At 40.6% G+C, this 22,545-nt stretch overlaps 1 protein-coding gene and 1 long non-coding RNA gene across 4 annotated transcripts; one reads left to right on the forward strand and one right to left on the reverse strand.

Annotated features, from left to right (window-relative positions):
- The first annotated feature begins 1,531 nt into the window (after positions 1-1,531).
- Positions 1,532-22,540, forward strand: LOC112575491 (high affinity copper uptake protein 1-like). 3 transcript variants are annotated; one of them, XR_003101653.1, is made up of 6 exons: positions 1,532-2,047; positions 2,957-2,984; positions 4,350-4,428; positions 10,363-10,465; positions 11,186-11,561; positions 20,976-22,540. XR_003101653.1 is itself a non-coding variant. In XM_025257398.1 (5 exons), the coding sequence occupies exons 1-5, from the start codon at positions 2,031-2,033 to the stop codon at positions 11,496-11,498; spliced, it is 540 nt and encodes a 179-aa protein (XP_025113183.1). In that variant the 5' UTR covers positions 1,533-2,030; the 3' UTR covers positions 11,499-11,812. The 3 variants fall into 3 exon arrangements, 2 of the variants coding, with proteins under 2 accessions (XP_025113183.1, XP_025113185.1); XM_025257398.1 differs by lacking the exon at positions 20,976-22,540 and having other exon boundaries at positions 1,533-2,047; positions 11,186-11,812; XM_025257400.1 differs by lacking the exon at positions 20,976-22,540 and having other exon boundaries at positions 1,534-2,018; positions 11,186-11,812.
- Positions 13,791-15,372, reverse strand: LOC112575496. The gene is made up of 2 exons (XR_003101655.1): positions 14,497-15,372; positions 13,791-14,055 (listed from the first exon to the last, which is right to left on the reverse strand). It is a non-coding gene; the product is annotated as an uncharacterized LOC112575496 (long non-coding RNA).
- Positions 22,541-22,545: the final 5 nt, after the last annotated feature.

Here is a 22,545-nt window from a genome sequence, read left to right on the forward strand (position 1 = left end):
AACTGTTGAAAGAGTGCATTGACCTGGCTGTCTATACGGTCGTGATTATAACACACAAGACAAAGGTTTTCTGTTATCAAAATAGACAGACCTTGAAGGTTCATCTTCGTGAAACCTCAGCGCATATTCCTTTGCCAACACGACAGCGACAACCGTAGTAGGATAATCAGAAGATCTTGGTGTCCTTTTTTTAAACAAAAAAAAAGTCTCAAATTTCTTTTCAAACTTTTCTCACGAAGCTAGAACAATTACAGAGTTTGTCTCCCAGTCCAAACGGAATCACACACGTGATGTCCAGAAAGGACAATACCTACTGGCAACACGCATTATCAATTAGAGTGTTTGGTTTCCGTTACCTGCAAACCGTGGGATTACCTTGAAAGTCAGAAGAAAAGGTGGGTCAAAGTTTTAAAAAAAGCTGTGAGAACTGGCTGTGGAGAATTCAGCATGGAGGAATAAAGGTAACTAAAACTGTCCAATCGCAAACCAACTCCACTGCCCAGTTTGACTTTAGACGGGTTTATTTTTCAAAATTATATTTAATTGAATAATTTGTATTCGTCTGTAGAAATGGTCTATGAACCGCCTTGTCTCTTCATTGTCGATAACAATGACAATAAAATGATCAACTTTGTTTGTCCCAGTGGGGAATTCGAACATGGGAAGGTAAAAATTAGAAATAAAAGTAAGAGTAAAGTTTTTTGCAAAGTGAAGCGTTAAAAGATGTCAAAATGAAAAATATTAGCAATGAAAAAAAAGGCAAGTGACAATTATTTATGTATAATATCTAAAACAAACAACAATCTTACATCATGAATATTTATGCGCGCGCCTACAACAACACACACGCACCACTGACTCGTCGTCTGAGGTTGAGAGCAGCTGGACCGCAGATGGCACAAACGATTGTATATACTTTTCGATTTTTTTAATTTATTTATATTTTGCTTCCATTGGGACATACTTAGTCCTCTTCGCATATAGGTGGCCACTAGAGACCTCCATTATTGTCTGTCAGCAGCAAGTCTCGATCGAGAAGTGATTTTAAATAAACTGATTTCGTTTTACTGATGGGAGCGGTTATTCTTTCCTATTGAATAGAGATGATGATGTGTATAGGTTACAAGAAACCATTGATTTAGGGGGCTAACGCTCGTGACATTTGAACTCTGGTCAACATGCTGAGCCAACAATGTTTGTCAATATATTCTCAATACATTTGTCATTACAATGGGACTTGGCAGGTCTCACGCTGTTGATGTACCCAAAATGGCCTTTAGCCTGCCCCTCACCAAAGGTCCGACACAAATCAAGAATGAAGAAACAGAAAACGTTCTTGTAGGTTGTTATTACACTTTATATATGTGTGCGACCCGACAAAGGTCACATTGACAAAGCCATTAGTGCACAAACGGTTTTATCCGACATCACATCGTGTCACTGCTGTCACCACTCACTCTCTTCTCACCCCATCCCCATCCCCAACCACCACACCCACACACACACTGCATGCCGCTTTGTCGGGACCTTGCGTGGGTCTACAAACCTGTCACGCGGATTGCAGATGAATGTGCGCTGTGCCACAGGTATCGCTGACAGAAAACGAACTGAACCCCAGAGAGAGGCGCACACAAGTTTTCAAGAGACGCAGTAACGACAGTAACGACAGCAGCGACAGCGACTTCGGGGCCAACGTCCCTCAACTCGCAGACCTCCGATCGAGGGGACAGGTGCCCACCGTTCATTTCCTTAAAAACAGTCCGAAGGAAGAAGAAGAAGAAAAAAAAAGTAGAGAAAGTCTCTGCAGCAGGTTGCTTGCTGTACAATAGCTGACGTGCAGCAGTCCGTGTGTAAGCGACATGTGGCAATTAGCCTGACGAGTCGTCAGGTGTGCTGGGAGCAGAACAGGTGAGCAAGGTGGGGTGTAGGGGGAGAGCGTGACGACTGTGGTTACGAAGGCGTGCTGTGAAATTCACTTCAAGTCCCTCGGCGACCTGCACCGCCAGGCAGAGACACAGGTACAGGGAGATATGGACTGGAGTCACAGGTCGTAACGTTTATTGTTTATGTTTGTGTTTGTACCTCCGATACCTCCGAGTCTACCCTTCTCTCTCTCTTGTTCACTTGCATGTTTAAAATTTAGTAACACTACTGCACGTTATTCATTTATTTGCGCTTTATGCTCTCGTATCGTTATCATCGTCGGAGAGAAGCAAGACGATGTGATGAGAGATAGTTTATACGCTGCTGAACGGATTACGGGATAATGAGAGAACTGTGTCTTTCACATTATCATCATCTTTTCTTGTACATTGTCAGCGATGATGGCGATGAGCGATAATAACGCAACGGACACCGTTCTCTCTCTCGTCATCATTTGATCTTTTCAGCAACGTGGTTATCTATCATCACATGGTCTGGCTCTCTTCGTCGAGAAGTAGGTACTGCTAAATACAGTTTTTTCCTACCCTACTTTTGTTCTTTTTTTGCTTCATTATTGGTGGTGGTGGTGGTGGTGGTGGGGGGTGTTGCACATGGTGTTGCTGTCTTCACTGTCTCTTCTACTTCTGTAGATGATGCCTTCTGGCAGATTGACGAAACGCTTGTGTGTGTGTGAGAGAGAGAGAGGAGGTGGGCGGACGTGGGAGGAGGAAGGGGTGCACGTGTACGAGTGCGCTTAAGTGAACAAAACTATCGCCAAATTTTGTGTCCATAAGTGAATGTTTACCAAAGGCTTTCAAAGTAGTGAAGTAATGCACACAGTGATGGGCAATCATCAGAAGACAGAAAATAGTGAAACAGAAAACTTGACTGAGGGTTAGCAATGAGATGGTTTTTTGTTTGTTTGTTTTATGTTTTTGTTTGCCCATGCGTTGTTTTTGGCGTGGGTTTATTGATGTTAAACTGATGACTTGTTATTTTTCTCTTGACATAAAACTTCTCATACTTTCCTCAGCATGGACCACGACACCGACAAACAAGAGGTGAGCTGTCTCTGCAGTTCGTTTCTTACATCTCTCCCTCTGAATTTGTCTTTTTGTATCACTGCCTGCCTGCTTGTCTGCCTGTCTGTGTGTGTGTGTGTGTGGTTTTTTTTGTTTTGTTATTTTTTTTTTTTTTGTTGTTTGTTTGTTGAGGGAACACTACTTATGTGTGTCCTCTTTGCATCAGCCTATGTATGGAACGGCTAAATAAAATTATTTATTACATACAGGGGCGAAAGAAAAATCAACAAAATAACAGCTAAGTTGATGAAATCATAAATACAGCTGCGTCACATGTTGACATATTTAACAGGCTTTGAAGATCCTTCTGTGATAAAGAGTAGATACCCAACATATTTACATTTATAGTATCGATAAAAAATCTACTACTCGTATCATATCCCATATTCAAACGCAAACAAACTAATGAACGAGAGACTAGAGCGAGGAAGAAGAAAGAGAAAATAAACAAATAAAGTTGTAGTTTCCGATCATCTGGGGGTAGGGGTGTCATGGATCTAGTCAGAGTGCTAGGACTGCCATGGGCGCGTGTGTAGATGAAAGCGTGCGAATGATGGACGTTCTCTAAATAGAACGTGAAAAATGACGTATAGTGACGTCAAAAAGAAATAGTGAGGTAAGGGAGAGAGACGTTGAGAAGGAATATGGAAGCAGAAGGACGTTAGAGGGCATTTTTAGAAGAAGGACGCTGGAGAATAGAGAGAAGAAGAGGACTTTAGAGAGTAGATAGAAGAGGAAGAACGTTAGCGAGTGGAAGAAGAAGATAGAGAGCGGAAAGGGAGACGTGAACGCATTTGCCAAGACAATGCGATTTGCTAATCAGAGATCGAATGTACTAATGTGAAGGAGAAACGACTGCCAAGACAGTGAGTTTATAGTGTGTGAGGTGTTCGTTGTACTTTGTAGAAGTGGAGATTGAAGGAAAAACTGTGGTGTTAGAGACCGTTTTGCTTTTATAGTTAGGATCTATTTTTTTTTTTTTTTTTGGTTGGTAATTTTGATCAGTAAACAGACAGACTCGTACAGGCGAGTCATTCTTCAATTGGAACGAAAGAACGCGCAATTGTCCGACCCGCTGGTGAGTTGGAGAGAGCAAAAAAAAAAAACAAGAGCCACCGGTGGTGTCGTGACAAGGGGTCAGACCAGATTTTGGATATCGATTCATTACAAGCCTGATTAACATCATATCCAGGAAGTGGAAATGAAAAAATATATATATATCGTTTATTACGAGGATTAATAGTGTTATTTCTGGCTTAGGTTTCTCCGTAGCCGTGTGTTTTCCCTGTTTCTTGTTTTGCTGGGTGTGGGACAGCATCTCAGTGGCAGGACGATGTGTTGCAGGCTCATGATCATTCGTTTTTCCACGCGGGACACCGCGAGACATTGCTGTTCTCCACTGCGGTCATCTCGTCGGAAGAACGTAAGCAGCGTTTGGCCTCACTGACAAAGAGAAGTGTGCAGGAAGTAATATAATATAACACAGCGGTTATTCTATTTCATTCAGTAATGTCATATGATTCAGATGGATTAAGACTATCAAATTTATTTTTCTCCTTGTGCGTCTTCCTCTCCACCACCCCTACCCTCCAAGCAGATCCACCTGTGAACAACGCACCATCATTATTTTTCACATGTATACCTGTACCTCCTTTCACTCGCCTACCTCATGCATCATCATACAGGTGACATCTCTTACCTGCACACCCTAATTAACGTCTGGTTTTTGTGGCCGTCTTGACGTGTCGGCGAGGCTTTGTGGAGGGTTGGCTGGACTGCGAACTGTTCATTTGTTAAATTTAATCTCTTAAGGGTATTATTGTCTTCTTGTGGGTGGAGTCGGGGCTATGGGTGTGACCGATGATGATACAGCTGTCGTTCTTTAATTTGCCAGGGTAGTTTTGTATGTGATTGTATGCGTGCATGCACCTGTTTCTGTGATTCAGTGAATACTTCACACATGTGTGACTTTGAGCCCATTCTTACCCTGCTACTGACTTACCACGGATATCATGGAAATATAAGACATGGCAGTAGACAGGCCGTCTAAAGTATAAACATATATATATAGTTTACCTCTTAAAAAGATGGGTTTAAAATGCGAGGGTCCGCATAAGCAGGTATTTTTCAATAATTAAATGGGAAAATGGAAATTAACGATATTTTGAACGAAAAAAAAAAACAACTTTCAGCCACTATCTTTTAGCCTAAAAAAAAATATAAAAGAAAAGTTAGATATTTCATGAATGCATAAATATGTGTAGTTATTTTTATTATTTACTATCCTAAAACATAAACAAATGTTATAAACAGTTAAAATGTATCTAAACTTGCAGACCGTATACGGCGCTATTCGTACCAGAGAGAAATGTCAAGATTTAGTATTAAATTATATGCGATTAAAAACTAACTGTAGTACATACTGTACTACTATAATAATTTCGAATGTAACACCGGTTACTACTGTGGGTTGCCCACATGTTGCATCTGCTACATGATATTTTAATTTCCGGGAGAGCAGTTGGTCTGTCCAGTAAACTACGTATCGCTGTCGTATTGATAAATGAGGGACTGTATGTAAACAGACATGATTTCTAATGATTTTCTTAATATTTTCGTTTATCTGGTTTAAGAATACAGTTTACTAGCTCAGGCCATGAAACATCACCCCAACATGATGATGATTATTGGCATGTGCAACCCTACTGCTACTTTTGAAAATACCCACAATGATGTGAATTCACGAAATACACACAATATCAAAAAAAAAAAATCCACATAATAATTATCGTGTTTCACAGACAAATATCAAGACACATTTAAGATCATAATTCCTCTTTAAAGATAAAAGTCTGTCGCTGCAGTCATTTCTGTAGAAAGTCCTCTTTGATGTCTCCGTACTTTCATTCTTTATGTTTATGAGATTTGTAAATCGCACTGATTCCATGAAAGTAGTTGAAGGGCTTGGCATTCATTGTAAAGAGTTGAACTGCTTGGATCAACTTAAGAAGGGCAACAATGGAAGAAAAAGACTGGGTGGTCAGCAAAGTGCGAGGAATGGACAGTTGGAGAGTATGAGTCGCTGAGGGGATGGGACGGAGTCTAGAGGGTGATGAAGGAAGAGAAAATATAGGAGACAGCTGATGCTGATATCAGTATGATGATAGTGGAGAGGTGTCGGAGATTAAAACAAAAGAAACAAAAGTGGGGCTCCGTGGAAAGGGTGGCTCTTAAAGATACTCTCAGAGACTCGAGAAGGGAATCGTGGTGCCAGACAGGTTGACGACTAGAGGAGGAGACAGTGGAAATGTGTTGTCTAGGGCCAATGTTCAGTTCTTCAGTCTTGTCAGGGTTCAGCTTGAGTTTGTTTTCCATCATGCATGTCAGATGGTTGATGGCGGAGAGATGGTTATCAATGTCTGTCGGTGGAGAGCTGATATATAAGTGTAGATATACATGTAGATGCGTGTCGTGGGCAGAGGGATGCTAGAGGAGGTCATGGTGTTCGACGAACAATGACAAGGGCTGTAGAGAGTGTCGAAGACAGAAGAGAACCCTGGGAAATGCCATAGAGAACTGGGGAAGGCTAGTATGAACGGAAACCAACGGTCTGAAGTCTGTCATGGAGGGAACCCTAGAACTAGGAAACGTCTGTGTCTTGGGAACAGAGTCGATTGACCACAATGCTAAGGTCAAGCTCATCAAATGTAGCAGACAAGTCAAGGACCGTTGCAAGTGGCAGCTCGGTGACCAGCTCTTGAATTGTTGTTGTTGTGTATAGGCAAACCTCCACCATCATAAACCATAAGCGGACTGTGTTCTAAACAGACGCCAGTTTCTTGACTCCAAACTATTTGCTAGACCTCCTTGTCAGATTTTGTCCAACTGTAAAACAAACATGAATTACAATAAATATAAATAAATATTACAAATTACAGATATGTTAGCAATAATAAATAATAATATTGACTAGGTAAGGAAAAGACGAATACTAATTTTAAAAACAAGACATTAAGAAGTAATTTACGCAGCTACCAGTTTAGGAAATTGTAAATATGTTGCCTAGTCGATGATATTATTTACATCCAAAGGCTGTAAATGCTGATGACTTGTTTGCATATCGATCATTGCATACTGCTGTGACAAAATGGCAAAACAGGATCGAATAAAGAACCTTCGTGATGCCAGTTAACAAATCGAGAGCTATGCAATAATAATAATAAACAATAACAATATGAGAACAATAATAGGGAAACACGAGGGACAGCTAGGATGTATTTTCCAAACAGATGTCAGCTAAATGCTCATATAGATCGTGTCAGCTCTCGTGCAATCGTGCGTAACCGTCAACACGATCCAGTGACTGAAGCGTGTCGTGTGTCTCCGAGAGACAAAGCTCGGCTGGAGCACGGAGATGTCGGACTTGACATCGAGATACGTGAAAGCAGGGCCGTGCTTAGGGGCAGGCTAACGAGGCATCTGCCTAGGGCCCCGCGCTTCAAGGGGCCCCGCGCTTTTGATTGATATGGTAACTAGGCAAGTGACTTTAGATCCCAACTAAAACCGTGTGATCGTGGCGTGAGGGCCCCGCACATGCCCTTTGCCTCGGGCCCCGCGGGGGCTAAGAACGGGCCTGCGTGAAAGGCTCAGGTTATGACAGTATATAGGACAGAAACATCGCCAGTAGCTCGCCAGATGTTGGCAGCAGACCAAAACATCGACGTGTCCTGTTGTAATTAGAGGGTGTAACGCTTCATGTCAGCGAGTCAACAGACTTCAAGTAATTAAACTTTTGAAAGTCGTCAAGATATATATATATGCTACCTGTACAACAATGAACGATGGTGTGTCTAGATATTTGAAGAGTGGAAGAATGGGCGACTAATTTGTCTGGCACGCAACAGCTTCATGACCTAAGAGAGTCCGCCTAACCAATTTTGCAATTAAGAAATGAATATTCCAAAGGTTTTCTAGAATAAACTATACAGGTGTGTGTGTGTGCACAGGCTTGTGTTCATCCACTCATCTTCTCAAGTCTTCAGCTGTATCCCTGCCACAACTGTTATCAAACAGCTGTCTTAATTGTAAAAGTCTCTCCTTACTGCTGGCCCTCGGCTCAAATGACACCTGAGATTGCCTAGCCAGACCAAAATGGCGCCTTGACGTCAGCTGGTTCTAACAAAGATGCTGAGTACTACTTACTATCTTGGCCTCTAATGAGAACTCTGACATGCGCACAAGGCTCTTCTGTTCAGCCTCGTCCTCGACCTATATAGATGGAGATCAGAGACGGATCGCTGACCGCCTGCTCCATGTGGCTCAAGGGTGAAAGGTCATTTGCGGAGAGGCTAATTTGTGCATCGTTTGGCGAACGACATGATACGACAGACGGAGCAGAGTGACTTGCACGTGCATGTAGTTGACAGACTCAGTTAAAACACAGACTTGTATAGGTGGACTGCTGTGTCTGCCGAGACCAACGCTTAGCCTCTTGCGAAGGTTCTCCGCTGTTAGTCTCGGCGAACCTTAACAAAGAATGTGACTAAACCGGAAACTTTGTAGTCTCATGCCTCGTTTTAGTAGTTAACTGGGGAAAAAAAATCGTCTACCAGCGGTCCAGTAATACAAGTTTGTGGTTAGAGGACAATGCACTATCGTGACTGAAATCGTGAGGTTGATTTAAATCTGGCGTTTTTACAGTTTATTGCAGAGCAAAATTGCCCGCCTTGCCTCAAACGATCGCTTTGTGCCATGTTGTTTCGTAGCATCCCATTACGAAAGATAACTCTAACCGACGAGTTTTCCCGCCGGTCGCGAGTGAACCCTCTCTAAATCTAAGCTCTCTGGTGCAAGTTTGTCCTAATTCAGGTTGGTAGAAAATAACCTTGTATTTCGTTGAAATAACATTGTATTTCGTTTGCCAAGGCTTTGGCCTAAAGAATGTTATAGTTTTTGTGGAGGTTGGATTTAGTATTTAGTAAGATGTTTTACGATTTCATTTAAAGGGGAGGACTGCTCCCATCTTAGCGTTTTGAGGCAATGGCCGACGTTGATTGAATAAGGGGATACTAGCTAGAGAAATATGGTGGTTAAGAACCTAGGAATCTAAGAATCTTGTGACGGGAGGATGTAGTTTTGTGTGCTTTGAGTTTGAAATACGTAGGTTGTGGATTTAGGTACAGAGAAGGTACCACGTGTTCCCCACGTGTAGCAAGATCCGTGTAACACAGACCTGGGCAAACGCCGGCCCGCGGGCCGGATCCGGCCCGCCTCCTGTCTTTGACCGGCCCGCTCGCTGGCCGCCCACCAGTAAATATACTATGTATACAGTATTAGGTAAAACTGAGTTAACTATATTAGTCCGGCCCTCTAGAACCATCCCAGTTTCTCATCCGGCCCTCTAGAACCATTCCACTTTCTCATCCGGCCCCTTGGGAAAATTAATTGCCCACCCCTGGTGTAACAGATATGCCATGTGAGATTCTTATGTTAAACTTGTATATGTTTGGAAAATGCTCATGCGGAATATAATGTATGTGAGGGATTTGCTGTAGTAAGACTTTGTGTAATGGGACTTTCTTGTTCTGATTTCAGGGCAACATTTCACTTTCTACTTCTTCCTCAGTCTTTTCCTCCCCAATTTTCTTTATCAGTTTTCTTCGTAACTTCGTCAGTATTCCTTATAAAGAGCTCCACTGGCGAATTTGTGTTGGGTCATGTGTAAAAGAAAGGAAGTGAACTCTCCAAACTAAACTCTCCAAATCCGTGCCCGCTACATTCACTACGTCAAAAACCCAGGATGGACCCTCTTCTTCCACCGGTTTAAATAAATCAGCTGCGCGCGTGTGCTTTTGGGGAGAGGGGTGATGGAGGTTAAGGGATAGGGAGTCACCCAGTCACAAATCCGAGCGACCATCAAATGCTGCATGGGCACTGAACACCAAAGCCGAAGGTATAGAATACCATCAGCCGCTAACTGCTAATATATTTATAAACATTTTATTTGTAAGATAAAGGAAAAAAGTCATCCCCTATAACCTTTTCAGGTCGTTGAGTTACTTATTAGTTGACCGCTGCATGGTGCGACCACACACCAGATCCCTGATAAACTATTATATAATCTGTGTATCTAACGCCAACTTAGCCCCATGATACAAAACTGCCCCATTCCCCAGTTGCATAAACTCTGCAATAAGTGAGCATGGTTTGTATGAGGCACAAAGCAAAAAGAAATATTTAAAAGATGATATATTTCTTTATTTTTTTAATCTCTAAGAATAATTAAGTAGTTTCAGAAAACCACTTGGCAAAGATAGATCTGAAACCTTACATTAACTTAAGTACCATTTGTTGGCAGATCTGGCTGGGGCATGTATAGTCATTTTCATAGCTGCACTGGTACATGAAGGCCTCAGGCTGCTGGTCAACTGGCTCCAGATGTTTTCTGCTACACGTCCACCGTGAGTAAACAGTGCATGAAGCCACATCATTTGGTAATACACACATGCAAACATGAGTAATACATACTTTACTGCTGTACCGCGTGGCAACCATCATGTTAAAAGATCATATATGGGTAGGTGTTGATGAGAAATTAACACAAACTTTTTCAAGATAGCTGATGATGGGGTCAGAGCTACAGTTTGCTTCCTCTAACTTTCTTGACATTTTTTTTTTTGTTGGTCATATGCACATTTCCACACCACCTTGCATTGCTCTGAGCAGCCATCATACATATTTACATGAACACCTACATAAATATATGCACACAAGGATGACTGACATTCTAAAGACTTAATATCTTTATGCAGCACGCTTTCAAACTTTATGTACATATTGGCTCTCAGCGAAGAACCTTTAAATGATCATCGGAAGAAAGTAACAAAGAATTATCTACAGTTGATCAGACACTTGACCAATTTATTTACATAATAGTTAAGGTCTTTTTGAAAGAGGTAAATATTTTATGTGTATAGAGATTCAAATCTGGTTTATCAGAATTCAGTAGTTTCAAAATCTCACTACCATTTGTCCAACAAAATGCTAATTAAGAGACAATTAAGGGTGACAACATACAGGGCATATTTAACTTTAGGGAAAAATTCTGTATGCCATAAAGCTGGCGAGAAAACAAGTTGGAACTGTACATCTGTATTCACACTTTTTAAAACTATGTCCAGACGCAAGATGGTCCGACTGGGGATCCTGGGATTGACTCAGACGGGAGCATATGTGGTGTACCTGTCCCTTAGCTACTGCTTGATGCTGGTCTTCATGACAATGAACATCTGGTTCTGTCTGGCACTGCTGCTTGGGGCTGGCACTGGTTATCTGCTGTTCTTCTTTCACCCAGTGGCCAACCGGCTGTTAAACTCCCTCAGGCGTCATCAAGATAAATATGAGGACATGAAATCGGAGGTGACGACGATATATGGGTCAAATGAGAAACAAGCTGATAACATTGCCCTAGGTAATGTGGGCAGTTGTCACTGAAGCAGTATGCATTTGTAATTTTAACATCTGTTCCTGGAAGTGACGTGAGCGAAGAAGCACCAGGTAACAACAGAAACAGTTTGATATTTTAATTGCATTTATCTTTTGCTTTTTTCTCATGTCTAGTTCACGGTATTTGTCTTTTCCTCTTGTTTTGTTGGCTGCATTGAATGTTAATCAGGTCGCTGGTAACAGCACCGGTCAACAAGTTTTTAGAATAATAATGATTGCTTATAGAGCACTGTTCCCGAATGGCTTCCAGTGCTTTACAAAATAAATAAGTAAATAATAAAAACTATTGATAATAAAACCAGTGTAATAAGATTTTGTTGTATTATCTAAACAACCAAACACAAACTATCAGTCAAAAGCATAGGAGTACAAGTGTGTCTTCAGCTGCTAAGCTTTGTTTTTAGGTTAAACAAATATTTTTCCTTTTTTTCCTCCTGCCAGCTGTCAATCGCTTAGAACACCAATTACACAGTTTGATCACTGCTAGTTCATCCCACGTTCTTTTACTTCCTCGGTTTATGTAGAACAGTGGTGGATGTTGCTCAGAACTATACCACTGGTCGAATCAAATGGTGCAGTGGTCAAATAGGCAAATGGTCTAATCCAGTGGTTCTCAAAGTATTTCGGACCGCGGACCACTTTACTTAAGTAAAACATATGGCGGACCACCAAGGCCTAGGTAAAATCTATGGCGGACCACCAAGGCCTAAAAGTCAGTCTGTACTATAATTCAAATTTAAATTGCCGCTTTTGTTTCATTACAATTCAAAACTAAATTAATGTACTTCTGTGACAGAAGTATAGTAATAAAAATAAGTTGATAAAAATAAGTTAATGAAATGTAGTGGGCTGTTATTGCGTTTGCCACCAGCAAAGCAATTCCAGATTGTACTCTACATGACTCTGCTGGCGACAATGCCGCCATAGCGTCACTTGCAAAAAACGCATACTGCCCTAATTTCTCGAGTTGGCATTATGTAAATAGGACAATTTGGCGTCTGCAGCTGAATCTGCGCAGCTTGTTGTATTGGCGCCGCTTGTTGTATTGCCGCAGCTTGTTGTATTGGTGCCGCTTGTTGTATTGGCGCAGCTTGTATTGGCGCCGCTTGCCGCTCCCCCGCTGCAGTATTGTGTTGCACGCGGCGGGGCCGCTGCCGCAACCTGGGATAATTGTGCCTTAACTGCCCAGCCTGCAAGAGTTCATCGGCCCCGAACGGGCCCGTTTCGGGCTGAGAAATGGGGCCGTTAAGGGAAGTTACACTCCCAGCCCGCCGTATTATGGGAGCCTAAAGTGCATCGGCCCCTTGCGGGTTTGGGAGAAATAACTCCCTCAGCCCTTCAAAGCCCCACCCTAAAAACACCTCGCAGCCCTTCCATAGTCCCTCAGCCCTACAAAGCCCCACCCTAAAAACACCTCGCAGCCCTTCCATAGTCCCTCAGCCCTCCAAAGCCCCAACATAAAAACACCTCACAGCCCTTCCATAGTCCCTCAGACCCTCCATAGCCCCACCCTAAAAACACCTCCGCAGCCCTTCCATAATCCCTCAGCCCTCCATAGCCCCACCCTAAAAACACCTCATAGCCCTTCAAAGCCCCTCTCAGCCCTCCAAAGCCCATCCTAAAAAACACCTTTCAGCCCTTCAAAGCACTTGGTAAATACCAGCAGACAAAAAATAGACATGATTCAACAATTTATTAAATACAAGCAGATACACAAGGTTTTCATATTAATTTACAACAAAGAATTTTTCACAAATGCCTGACCAAAAAATATTCATTGCAATTTATCATATACATATACAAGCAAAAAAAAAAAAATATAGGGTTTTAATATTTATTACAACAAAGAATTGTCTTCAAAAACTTCAGGCTAATTGTTGCGAATACCTGACCCCCAAAAAAGAATTAAAAAAAATCATTACAATCTTCAAAACCATTTATCATATACAAGCAAAAGATAAACAAGGATTGAATATTTATTTACAACAAAGAATTTGTCACAAATGCCTGACCCCCACCTCCAAAAAAAGAAAAAAGTCATTACAATCTTCAAAAACAACTTATCATATACATATACAAGCAAAAAATATACATGGTTTTAACATTATTTACAACCAAGAATTTGAGTCTTTACAGTCTTCAGGCTAGTTGTCGCGAATACCTGACCAAAAAAAAACAAAAATCCTTACAATCTTCACAACAATGTACTACATACAACACAAAAAGGAGAGAAGAAATTTATTATATACAAAGAAATTTATTATATACAAGCCAAAACTAAACATTTATTTACAACAAAGAATTTGAGTCTTCAAAGTCTTCAGGCTAGTTGTTGCGAAAAAAGCTTTAATTAGATTTCACAACAGCCACTTTCCCCCCTAAATTCTCTACACACAGATTCCTCTTCCAGCCTATCAAATTTCTCACCTGAAACATGGGATTGCTGCTGGAGTCATTCCTTGTTCACCTACATTTCGTAACTTGATTCATATGTGGAGCAAGCTTCGAAACATTTCTCTCTGTGCTCCTCAACAGCATGACCCATCTGCAATCAAAATATTAGTCCTTTAATGATAAGCAAAAACAAGGCATTTCAATTTATTCACTTCTTACGATGTGCCATTAAGTTGAAGTAAAACGTATTTCTGTTTCTTACTATTTGTGAGCTTTAAAGCAGCTAGGAAGGCAACAGGAAGTTGATGGCCAACACCACTTATGTAAATAGATTCATGTAGGCTTGCTTCTAGTGTTGATTACTATTTGTGGATTAGAAAGGAAAACTAATAAGAGGTAGAATCACTAGAACCATATCACATCAAAGCAGTTGCACTTGTAAACAGGTGTACAACATGCAGAGATTACCCAGAACAGGGTAATAGGCAGGGTTAACTTTCTTCATAAACAAATCATGAATGATAAAGCCATGCTTACATTGATAAATTAAACACATGCATGGTTATTTTCTTTGATTTCTTATTTAACTGACCATCAGATGGCTTTGTCCTTGGACTTGTTCCTCCATTCTTGCCTGTTACTTCCAAACTATTTGTAAGCGTTGGCTCCTGGGTCTCCTGGGCAGACAATAAAGTCTGTTTTGATTTGATTTTGATTTGATATAATATGCCCAGGCTGCTGCTGTGCACAAAGGGAAATTGTGATGGTTAAAAGTCAAATACAAATGTTTCATTGTAATACATTTGTACATGAAACTACAGTCTACTTCAGGGTCATATGCAACCCAAACAGGAAAACATATTGACTTGCAAAAACAAAACAAAAACAATCAAGTATGCTCTCAGTATCCCAACCTTTGCCCTACATAACTAGCACCACAATTTCTACCTGCCTGCCCCACTATTTCTTCAAAGAAGCATTTTGACTAAAAGAGCCTGCTCTGTAGTAACAATTATCTCGCTATGAGTAGCAACATCTTTCATGTATTGATGAAATGTCAGTAGTTTTCAGTGTATGGTTAGATATGCTATCTCTCTCTCTTACATATCTATATGTAAAGTTTTCAATTTACTTGAACAGGAACATTAAAAATGGAAAAATTAAAATTTTGACAAGCTATCAAGTGACAGGACACTTAAATGAAAGTGGAGTATTTATCTTGTGAGACTGACTTATAGCTAAACCCAGTCAGACTCACTGCAAGAATCTCTCTCCTTGCAAAATAAAGTACTTAAGCTCACATAATAAAAAAGTAGCAATTTAAGAAGCCACTTCAAAACACTTACTGGTACAGCAATAATCCTGTTTCATATGCAGAGTGATGAAATATTTTAGTTCTTCTTTTATAATTCCACTCATTCCAGATTGGGAATAACCAGTCTCGTCATATACCATGTCAGTTGATTTTCTTACACCCTTCCAGGATCTTGAATATCTACACAAATAAAGTAAGCATCCTACACAATATGTTAATTTATGGCATTGTCACAACTCTTCATGGAAAAACCTCTAATTACTGTTATCTTATCACGTGTGTGCACATTTATGCAGAAACAATCTGCAGCCTGTGTTGTCTCTTTTTCTAATATATATCCTACATTGCCCAAAGATTACTTGAAGTTATCACTAAAGTTTGAAATAGATGAAATTTTAAGCTAATGAGGTAATTGGTTTGGTTGTGTTTACATGTGTTTAACAAAAACTGTAACTGTGGTCAGTCTTCATGTTTGCAATAATGTACAACAGCTTTACAACAATGTTATTTTATATATTATATTGCAGAATGCAAACACAATAGAACATACTTTAAGCATTCATTGTAAAGTATGCAAATATTATAAAACTGGACTACTTTATATATGAAAGAAAAAAAGTATATATATAACACATTTTACCAAACTGAAACACTAATGTATTTCACTCTGTCAGGAATACTGTTTGCTGTTCTCAATGATTAAGAAATGTGTAGCCTTATTTTACAACATGGAACGGTTTATACGCACACTATACATTCAGCTTGGCTCATCTTCAGCCACGCTGTGGAGTCATCTGTTGACTGTTTTGTAGTCGGCATTATTACAATGCTTTGACTAAGCACGATCCCCGATCTTCAGCATTTCCTAGAAAGTGAAATAACCAAAGTCTGCATTAAAAAAAACACAAACAAACAAACAAAAAATCGATTACAATAATCTTTCAATACACGATCGAGTGTTCAAATTTCAATAGAAGGTAAATTGCTAAGAACTATTATAGGGTCAATTAATTATAAGGATTGTTTGAAACACTAATATTTTGCTTCGAGAATTTATACATAAAATACCTTGTGTTAGCCATGCGGCATCTTACTACAGCGAGCACATGGCACAAAGCGGAAGTAGCACGCAACAAATCGACGATTCGGGCTGAACTATACAAATTAAATTAAACTAATACCAGAAATCCTGATACCGTACAGACAGTTTCAACTGGTATGAATAATTCATGTTATAATATTTTACAGAATTTTAGGGTACACTTCACACTTAATTCACAAACTCACCGAGAGTGCGATGACCAAAGCGGTTGTTGCAGGTAGAAGTCCATCGGGCGGCGAGTGTGGAGTCGGACAGCCGGTCAGCAAATGCGGGCGCGAGGTCAGAGGGCGGAGTGAAAAGTCCGACATACGGGTCACTGTCAGCGCGTAACGGCTACGCCCTATGGGCGTTCGGTCATTTAGGAGCGGGATAGCCCGTAGCCCTTACTTTCACCCGTCCCCCCGATCGGGGCCCTTCAAACTCCCAAAGCTTATGCAGGCTGGGAAGGCCTAAAAGTCAGTCTGTACTATAATTCAAATTTAAATTGCCGCTTTTGTTTCATTACAATTCAAAACTAAATTAATGTACTTCTGTGACAGAAGTATAGTAATAAAAATAAGTTGATAAAAATAAGTTAATGAAATGTAGTGGGCTGTTATTGCGTTTGCCACCAGCGAAGCAATTCCTGATTCAACTCTATATGACTCTGCTGGCGACAATGCCGCCATAGCGTCACTTGCAAAAAACGCATACTGCCCTAATTTCTCGAGTTGGCATTATGTAAAGTGGGCTTAGCAATGGATAATTTAGTGCCTGCAGCTGAATTGGCGCAGCTTGTTGTATTGCCGCCGCTTGTTGTACTTGCGCCGCTTGTTGAATTGCCGCCGCTTGTTGTATTGCCGCAGCTTGTTGTATTGGCGCCGCTTGTTGTATTGGCGCAGCTTGTTGTATTGGCGCCGCTTGCCCCTCCCCCGCTGCAGGATTGTGTTGCACGCGGCGGGGCCGCTGCCGCAACCGTGGATAATTGTGCCTTCCTCTAACTGGCTGAAAAAAATAATAAAGAAAAATTTCTGGCGGAATCTGCGCGGCTGGCGGCACCTGCGCAACTGCCGCGGCTTGCTGAACTACTTCACCTTGCCCTCCCCTGCTCCGACATTTTGTTGCATGCGGCGGGGCCGCTGCCTCAGCCTCGGATAATTATGTCTTCTAACTGCCTGAAAAAAATAATAAAGAAAAATTTCTGTCTGTTGCGACCAGACATAGACAATAAAGATGTCTTGTATCTTGTATAGTTGAATCATTACGTGGATGATGATGTGATCGAACTATGAGCTGGTCGAATCAAATGGTGCAGTGGTCAAATAGGCAAATGGTCTAATCCAGTGGTTCTCAAAGTATTTCGGACCGCGGACCACTTTACTTAAGTAAAACATATGGCGGACCACCAAGGCCTAGGTAAAATCTATGGCGGACCACCAAGGCCTAAAAGTCAGTCTGTACTATAATTCAAATTTAAATTGCCGCTTTTGTTTCATTACAATTCAAAACTAAATTAATGTACTTCTGTGACAGAAGTATAGTAATAAAAATAAGTTGACACAAAACTACCCACCTCATTGTTCGTAATTAAAATGTTAATGCGAGGAGTGCATCACTTGCTCTCAGCTTCTTCGTCATATCTCTCAATACACTGTAGGACGTACTTTTGCAGGGCACAATCAGTGTAACCCATTTCCTTCCCCTGGGCTATGAGATTGGGTACGTTTGGCATCGCCATGTTTTATTTTTTTCAAATGCAACTTTCCAAAAACAAATCCCAAACAAGAGGGTTACCGCCCCTCACAGACTGGTCCGTGACAATCTATAATAGATTGTTGGATGCAGTTAGAGAGCTCATGCCTAATGCAGCTCCAGAGACAATAGTAACAGACTTTGAGAAAGCTGCGATGACCGCTTTTAGTCATGTAAAGTAACGGGCTGTTACTTTCGCTGAAGTCAGGCGGTATTATGCAAAGTCACTGAACTGGGGATGAGAAGTGACTATGAAAACGACGAGTGACGTGGAATGGTCAGATGCCTCCCAGCACTTGCCTATGTATGTGAGGAAGACATTATCGATTCCTTCGAATTGCCACAACATGATCGCATGCTGGAACTTCTATCCTACTTCAAGCATACGTAAACAGTGTATATATTGTTAAAGAACATTAAATGTTAATGTCACTGACCCTAACCCCAACCCGGACCCTTAGGCATATATTTTAACGTCATTTCAACATTAACATTTAATGAACATTTTAACATTAACATTTAATGAAATGTAGTGGGCTGTTATTGCGTTTGCCACCAGCGAAGCAATTCCTGATTCAACTCTATATGACTCTGCTGGCGACAATGCCGCCATAGCGTCACTTGCAAAAAACGCATACTGCCCTAATTTCTCGAGTTGGCATTATGTAAAGTGGGCTTAGCTGCAATGGATAATTTAGCGTATACAGCTGAAGGGGCGCCTGCAGCTGAATTGGCGCAGCTTGTTGTATTGCCGCCGCTTGTTGTACTGGCGCCGCTTGTTGAATTGCCACCGCTTGTTGTATTGCCGCAGCTTGTTGTATTGGCGCCGCTTGTTGTATTGGCGCAGCTTGTTGTATTGGCGCCGCTTGCCCCTCCCCCGCTGCAGGATTGTGTTGCACGCGGCGGAGCCGCTGCCGCAACCGGGGATAATTGTGCCTTCCTCTAACTGGCTGAAAAAAATAATAAAGAAAAATGTTTCAACATTAACATTTAATGAACATTTTAACATTAACATTTAATGAAATGTAGTGGGCTGTTATTGCGTTTGCCACCAGCGAAGCAATTCCTGATTCAACTCTATATGACTCTGCTGGCGACAATGCCGCCATAGCGTCACTTGCAAAAAACGCATACTGCCCTAATTTCTCGAGTTGGCATTATGTAAAGTGGGCTTGGCTGCAATGGATAATTTAGCGTATACAGCTGAAGGGGCGCCTGCAGCTGAATTGGCGCAGCTTGTTGTATTGCCGCAGCTTGTTGTATTGGCGCCGCTTGTTGTATTGGCGCCGCTTGCCCCTCCCCCGCTGCAGGATTGTGTTGCACGCGGCGGGGCCGCTGCCGCAACCGTGGATAATTGTGCCTTCCTCTAACTGGCTGAAAAAAATAATAAAGAAAAATTTCTGGCGGAATCTGCGCGGCTGGCGGCACCTGCGCAACTGCCGCGGCTTGCTGAACTACTTCACCTTGCCCCTCCCCTGCTCCGACATTTTGTTGCATGCGGCGGGGCCGCTGCCTCAGCCTCGGATAATTATGTCTTCTAACTGCCTGAAAAAAATAATAAAGAAAAATTTCTGTCTGTTGCGACCAGACATAGACAATAAAGATGTCTTGTATCTTGTATAGTTGAATCATTACGTGGATGATGATGTGATCGAACTATGAGCTGGTCGAATCAAATGGTGCAGTGGTCAAATAGGCAAATGGTCTAATCCAGTGGTTCTCAAAGTATTTCGGACCGCGGACCACTTTACTTAAGTAAAACATATGGCGGACCACCAAGGCCTAGGTAAAATCTATGGCGGACCACCAAGGCCTAAAAGTCAGTCTGTACTATAATTCAAATTTAAATTGCCGCTTTTGTTTCATTACAATTCAAAACTAAATTAATGTACTTCTGTGACAGAAGTATAGTAATAAAAATAAGTTGACACAAAACTACCCACCTCATTGTTCGTAATTAAAATGTTAATGCGAGGAGTGCATCACTTGCTCTCAGCTTCTTCGTCATATCTCTCAATACACTGTAGGACGTACTTTTGCAGGGCACAATCGGTGTAACCCATTTCCTTCCCCTGGGCTATGAGATTGGGTACGTTTGGCATCGCCATGTTTTATTTTTTTCAAATGCAACTTTCCAAAAACAAATCCCAAACAAGAGGGTTACCGCCCCTCACAGACTGGTCCGTGACAAAGTGCAACCTATAATAGATTGTTGGATGCAGTTAGAGAGCTCATGCCTAATGCAGCTCCAGAGACAATAGTAATTTTCTTATGTCTGCGTGTTTATATTTTTAAGCACCTGGAGTCTGATGCTGGAAAAAAGGCACTATACAAACGTGCTATTCATTATCTTTTATCCTTCAAGAGGGCACATGAAGATTTTTTTTAATGCTTACATTGAAGTTGGCAGTTTTTGGTTTTTGTCAAGATCTAGGGGATCAAAACTGTTTTCAAAGAAGACCTTGTTGGTTCTGTAGTTAGTGGGCTTGACTTCAGGACAGAAGGTTGAAGATTCAAAGCTTGCTTGGGCACATGCTGGAAAACTCAGGGAATGTTAAAGGTGATGGGAAGGGAGGACTGGCCTTTGCCTTCTGTATTCCATGCCCTGTACAAGATGAATTAAGTTCGCTCTGCTGTTATAGGCCATGGAACCCATCCCTTTTTTTGTATATGTGTTTTTGTTGCCAATGCCTTGACCAATATGTAGAAATGATGCTGAGGTTGAGTAGTCGGCAGTCTTTTGAAGAAGACTACTCAGACTGAAATTGAGAGTATGTTTGCATGCACACACACACACATTTGTGTGTGTGCATGCATCTGTCACGCATATGTGTATGTACAACATGTTTTTAGACAACAAACAAATAAAATTGTGATTACCTTTTTTTATCTTTTATCAAAATACATTTTGTTTTTATTACAGACTTCTTCTTGTATGTGGATTCAATGGAGTGTTAATGTTAAAGTACTTGTGCAAGCCAGGAAAAGGTGTGTATGCATGAAGTTTTGTAGTGAAAATAAACAGAATCATGCAAATCATATTTATCTTCATTAATATTCACTTTCACAAAAAACTAATATTACTCTTCTCCAAAAATATCCTCAAATATTTTTATTTATGACAAAAATGTTGAATATAGTTTATAATTTTAAATGCATAAGTGTAAATAAATAGAATCCTGTGGATAACATAAAAATCTGTTCTAACCAACCTTGCCCCCTTGTCAGGGACCTTCTCACAACTTATGAAGGGTACACAGACCCAGAAAAATGGCATTTCAAAATTATTTAGTGTGAAACAATGCCTTTTCCTGCTGCATTTCACAAACATAAAAGATGCCAAGATACCTACTGTAATCACTATCATGCAATAATCATAATGATATGTTCTTTTAAAATCTCTCACAAAATACTTTCTGTTCAGGGTAGAATATCTTCATCAATCTTTCTCTTTCTTTGTGCTTAATATTCCTTAAATAATTCATCTGTTACTTGCATTTGAAAACTGCAATTGAGTTGACTGCATTCTCATATGACTGAAGTGCACATATAAGACAATAAACACAAAACACTGAAATTAAAACAACAGATTAGTGGGACATCAACCAAAATATGCATATATAGCTTTAGGGGGGGGGGGGCTGCCCAAAACTGGGTTTGCTGGCGAGGTGTTGTTGCGTCTCTATGCTCCTCAATGGAGCAACAAGGAATAAACTAAACTATATATAGCTTTTGCATTTTCAGATGATGATGCTGAATCACAACCATGGTTTTGTTTTTTTTGAAAAATATGCACTGAGTCAACATATTTTTAATAAATGTCCTGATATTTTCATTTGTCCAATGCTAGAACAGAAGATTAAGCAACATGACTACCTGGCATCTCAACTACAAGGCTTATTTGGTTCATATCTGTTAGTCACTGTTGCTGATGCTGATAAAATATATAACACTGCAAAAACATATTAAACATATAATTTAAAAAGAAAGTAACATAGGGAGTAGTGTTACAATGTAACAGTCCTCAAACCAAATCACAAATAACTTTCAAAAACAGAAAAAAAAAAGTTTTTCTCTCTCATTCACAACACAGCCACACACCTCTATGTTCATGTGGCAATGCACAAACTCTGTTACTGTCACTATTTTAAGATGCAGATGAAGTGCAAGGACAAATAATTATCCTTTGCATCAGCGTGCAGCAGACACATGCAAATCAGTTTCATAAGGCACATTAAAAGATCTTCCACTTACAGCATGTCTTGATTATAAGAGCAGCCAAGCTTATGCTTTCTACAGACCTAATTTTTTATATTAAAAAATAAAGCCTTGCACAATGCTGCTAAAATCCTATAAACATAGCATAAAAGAGCTGAATATGTTAGCCATACTGATATGTTTGTGCCATTTTACAAATCAAAAACATTTTGGTTTGATGTTATTGGTATCAAAGATATTTCTATTTCACCTCAAAATAATATCTGAAGAAATAA

This window comes from Pomacea canaliculata, linkage group LG11 (assembly GCF_003073045.1).
Source record: "Pomacea canaliculata isolate SZHN2017 linkage group LG11, ASM307304v1, whole genome shotgun sequence".
In the NCBI taxonomy this organism is placed as follows: Eukaryota; Metazoa; Mollusca; class Gastropoda; order Architaenioglossa; family Ampullariidae; genus Pomacea; species Pomacea canaliculata.

Excerpts from the sequence above, each read along its gene's own strand:
- LOC112575491 (XM_025257398.1), top strand. Across the intron at positions 4,429-10,362 it reads GGTCATCTCGTCGGAAGAAC|ATCTGGCTGGGGCATGTATA; the intron begins GTAAGCAGCGTT and ends ATTTGTTGGCAG. Across the intron at positions 10,466-11,185 it reads TTTTCTGCTACACGTCCACC|ACGCAAGATGGTCCGACTGG; the intron begins GTGAGTAAACAG and ends AACTATGTCCAG.